General features: G+C 53.6%; 1 protein-coding gene across 1 annotated transcript in view; it reads left to right on the forward strand.

The window, feature by feature from the left end:
• Window positions 1–3,711, forward strand: part of LOC104464443 (inner centromere protein-like) — a 15,874-nt gene that overhangs the window by 10,148 nt on the left and 2,015 nt on the right. Inside the window, 5 exon segments of the mRNA XM_010077148.1 lie at window positions 1–64; window positions 1,093–1,203; window positions 1,557–1,687; window positions 1,900–1,978; window positions 3,294–3,404. The exon segment at window positions 1–64 is cut by the window's left edge and continues 38 nt beyond it. Coding sequence (XP_010075450.1) covers window positions 1–64; window positions 1,093–1,203; window positions 1,557–1,687; window positions 1,900–1,978; window positions 3,294–3,404 — 496 coding nt within the window.

The following is a 3,711-nucleotide window of genomic DNA, read 5'->3' on the forward strand; positions in this document are numbered from 1 at the left end:
GAAACAAATGGAAGAAGAGAAGAAGAAGCGGATGGAGCAGAAGATCTTGCAGAATGACGAGAAGGTGAGCCCGCTGACCTGGGCTGTTCAGTGCAGTGACATGATCTCAGCTGTGAGGCCAGGAGGGTGCAGACGGGCCGCTGGCATGATACATGCAGGCACAGGATTGCTGAGGATGGTGACTAATCGGGTAGTGGGAAAACCTGCATCACAGACACTGAAACTCTGCCTAACAAGAGGCGGCTTTTGTTCTCCCTGCCTCTGCAGTGGCTCTGAACATTCCTGTTCTGACATGCAGTGTTCACGGCGCTCCGCGTTCAGGGAATGCGGCAGCGTCCCCCGACTGTCCTGGGAGCAGTCCCTGCGGGTGGGACAGCCCGGCTCGGCGCACAGCGCGCTCGGAGCGAGCTGTTCACACAAAGCACAGCAGACAGCGAAGCTGGGGGCTTGCAGGGGGTTGCAAAGATGTGGGAAGGAATAGCTGCCGAGTGCGCAAGGGATGCTCGTGACTCGCAGACTTTGCTCTGTATTTGTGTCGCGTTTGGTTTTTAAAGCCTTGTCTGGCCCCCCTGAGTACAGGTGGGAGATGGAGAGCGTGCAGGGTGGGCTGTGGGTGGCTGCGTGCAGACGGTTTTGTACAACCGTGGGAGGTTCTGCGGGGCTGGGGGAGGCTGTGCCTGGCCGACCCTCGCAGCCTTTGGGACCTGCGGAAAGGGTCGGCCTCAGAAAACCAAGGACTTGTGCCCCTTTCAGCCTTCCCCAAAACCCGAGCAGCCAAAAGTACGCCCAGCCCTGGCTAGTCTGCTGCTGGGCCGTGCTGGAAAAAAAAGTGAGGGAACCGTGCCCCTGGGGCTCCCCAGCTCTCCCCTCCCCAGGTCGTGCTGCAGAGCAGTTGGCAGCAGCACTGCAGGCAAAGCACAAACCAGCTGCCAGATCTCCCCCTGTTCTGCAGAGAATCCCCGACAAGGCGGAAGCGTGTATTTTGGGGTTGTGCTGGAACATTGCAGGTTCAGACTCGGAATCAGCCCCTGTCCTGCCTGGGGACCGGGGTCTGTCCTGGGGCTGCGGAGCAGACACGTGTGGCTTTCTCAGGTGCGGCTCCCACAAGTGCGGGAAGAGAAGGTGGCGGAGGAGCGGAGCAAGAAAAAACTGTCAAAGAAGCATGGGGAAGCTGATTCACGGAAGCAGAAGGCGCTGAGAGTGGTAAGAGCACCTCTGGGTCCTTCCTGTGTGTAGAAAAGGAAAGGAGTAGCAGGAGAGCCGTGCAGTGTCTGACCAGTGGGACAGGGAGAGGTTACTGCCTTCACTGCCTCCTGCTGCAGGGATTTGGTGTCCGTGCTGCAAGATTTCTGTCCAGACAGTTGGTGTTGGGTTTGAACACGAGGGTGCCTGTGGGGACAGAAGGGACAGACCTTCTGTTAGGTTGGTAGGCTGGCCGTGGAACGTAGGAACGGGATATAATGAGCATGGGTTGTCTCAAAGCATCCGCTTTGTGTCCTCCCGTCTTTCCCCACTTGAGCTGGAGGGTCACGAGGGTTTTCTTCTTTCTGCTTCAGGAGGAAGATGAATTTGAGCAGCAAAAGCCACTGCAGAAAAGGAGAGAGGATGAAGTGAAAGAAAAAGGAAAGAAAGTCTTGGAACTGAAAAACCTTGTAGAGCAAAAACAGGTGGAACAAGCGAGGGAGAGGTAAAGGCTGGTTCCTGTCCTGGAGGAGGGGACGTGGCACAGGCGGTGCAGCAGTAAATACACACGGTATTGCTGAGGCTGGGAGACTGGTGCGAGCGTCAGGCTGCCCGAAGGCTCGGGGCACTGAAGCGAGAGGCTGTAAGGATGCTTGGTGGGGTGGGGGGAGGCAGACCTGCTTTCCTCTGTAACTGAACTACAGGTTTATTCCCCAGGGGTCACAAACAGCGAGGGAAGGAGAAGGTCCCCCAAGCACAGCTGGAGCCAGCAGCACTTACTGAAAAAAACAAAAAGGTGGGGAGCTGGAGTGGTCTTGGAAGAACTTCTCTGTTATAAACTAGTGGGGCACAGGATGCAGAGACTTATTTTAAAATCAGCCTTTGTTTTCCCAGTGCAGTGTTACTGATTAAGGTTTTAACACTCACTGCTATGTGTTTTAGAGGAACTAATACAATAATACCGATAACAAGGCAGATGTTGCTGTCAGGAGCTGGGGTTTGTGCCAGGATAAGCCGCCTCTGTTGCTGAAGTTGGGTCTGACTGTTTTCCTGTTGACAGGTGAGCCTTCCCAGCCCCATCGCACGGTGGATGGCATACCCAGGCCCTTTGAAGAACACCACCAAGTGGCATTCACTGACACTTAAATGAATATGGACATTAGTAAGAGATTTTTTTTCCCTACTGCATTCCCTCTGTGTTTGGAGGATGTGATCCCCATAACAAACTTCAGGTATCACACAGCTTCATGTAACGTAATTTGCACTGAAATGAGGAATGTCATGGCTTAAAGCCACGGCTGTTTGTCTCCAAATATCGCAGTAACGTTTTCTTTCCACGTTCTACTCTTGACGTCACTCTTTCTTCTGCCTTCTTCATTAGTAAAAAAATCAAACCCCCCCAGTGCAGCTCCTCCTGAGGATGAACTTCTCCTTTGCTCTCACTGCTCTTGCTCCCTAGGTCCATGACATTCAAACTCATGTTTGTGCTGTATCGTTTTAATGAAGGTCTGAATTCTTCATATGCTGCCAGGAACTGGACTGGAGCGCGTCACAGCAAAGCTCCTCCAGATAAGAGAGAAGTGGAATAGAGTTCCAAGTGCCCACAGCTCCTGCCCTCCTGTTTGCTCTTTCCTACTGAGTAGTACAGGAGAGCAAACCCCTGGACAAAGTGGCTTGGGCTGAAAAGGAGTGAAAACTTTTTCTCTTTTTTAGGAGCAAGAGAGCCCAAAAGTGCTGCATCAGCTGCCGGGGCAGGAGAAGAGAGCCAAGCAACCAGAATCCCTCGCTGTGGCTTCTGGCACTGGGCTCAAAGTGGTCAAGGTGAGCCTGGGCTCTGGAGACTGTGTTGATCTGGATCTGAGCAAAGACAGGCATCGCTTTATCTCTGAGTCTTGGGTTTGTTGGGTTTTTCTGCAGAAGAGAAAACAGAGGGGCTGAAGGTTTGTTTGTTTTGGTTTTTTGTTTTGGTTTTGGTTTTTGTTGGGGTTTTTTTTGTTTTTTTTCTTTTTTTTTGCAAGGGCCCTGGAAAATGTGGTTCAGTTCCAGAGAGTCTGGTTGTTTCGGTTGAGTGAACATGAATGAGGAATGACTTAATTCTTGTGTCTCAGCAGGAGGAAGATGGTCTGCAGGAGCCCCAGCAGCAGCTGGGAGAGGAGAAAAAAGCCAAGCAGCCAGAAGCATTGACTGCTAGTCCTGGCACATGGCTGAGCAAAACTGTGAAGGTGAGTCCTGGGTCCCTCAGAGCCCTCGGATAAAATGGGTCTGGGGTGTCTGGCTGGCTCCTGTGCTCTGGAGCAAGGCTGCGGGTTTATCCCCCCTCGGTGGCGGGGCAGGAGGTGAGGTCCCAGAGCGCAGGCTGCGGGGTAACAGGCATCTGCCAGAGGATGGGATGGCTGTCCTCTGGGGTGCTTGGCTGGGAGCTGGGCACGGGGGAAACTGAAAAGTGTTTTATCTCGGGAAAGATGTTCGGAACAGCCACGGGATGGCAGCACGTCCCGGGCAGCACCGACCCTGGGCCCGGCTGCGGGG

Source organism: Pterocles gutturalis, unplaced genomic scaffold (genome assembly GCF_000699245.1).
Source record: "Pterocles gutturalis isolate BGI_N339 unplaced genomic scaffold, ASM69924v1 scaffold24168, whole genome shotgun sequence".
Classification (NCBI taxonomy): Eukaryota; Metazoa; Chordata; class Aves; order Pterocliformes; family Pteroclidae; genus Pterocles; species Pterocles gutturalis.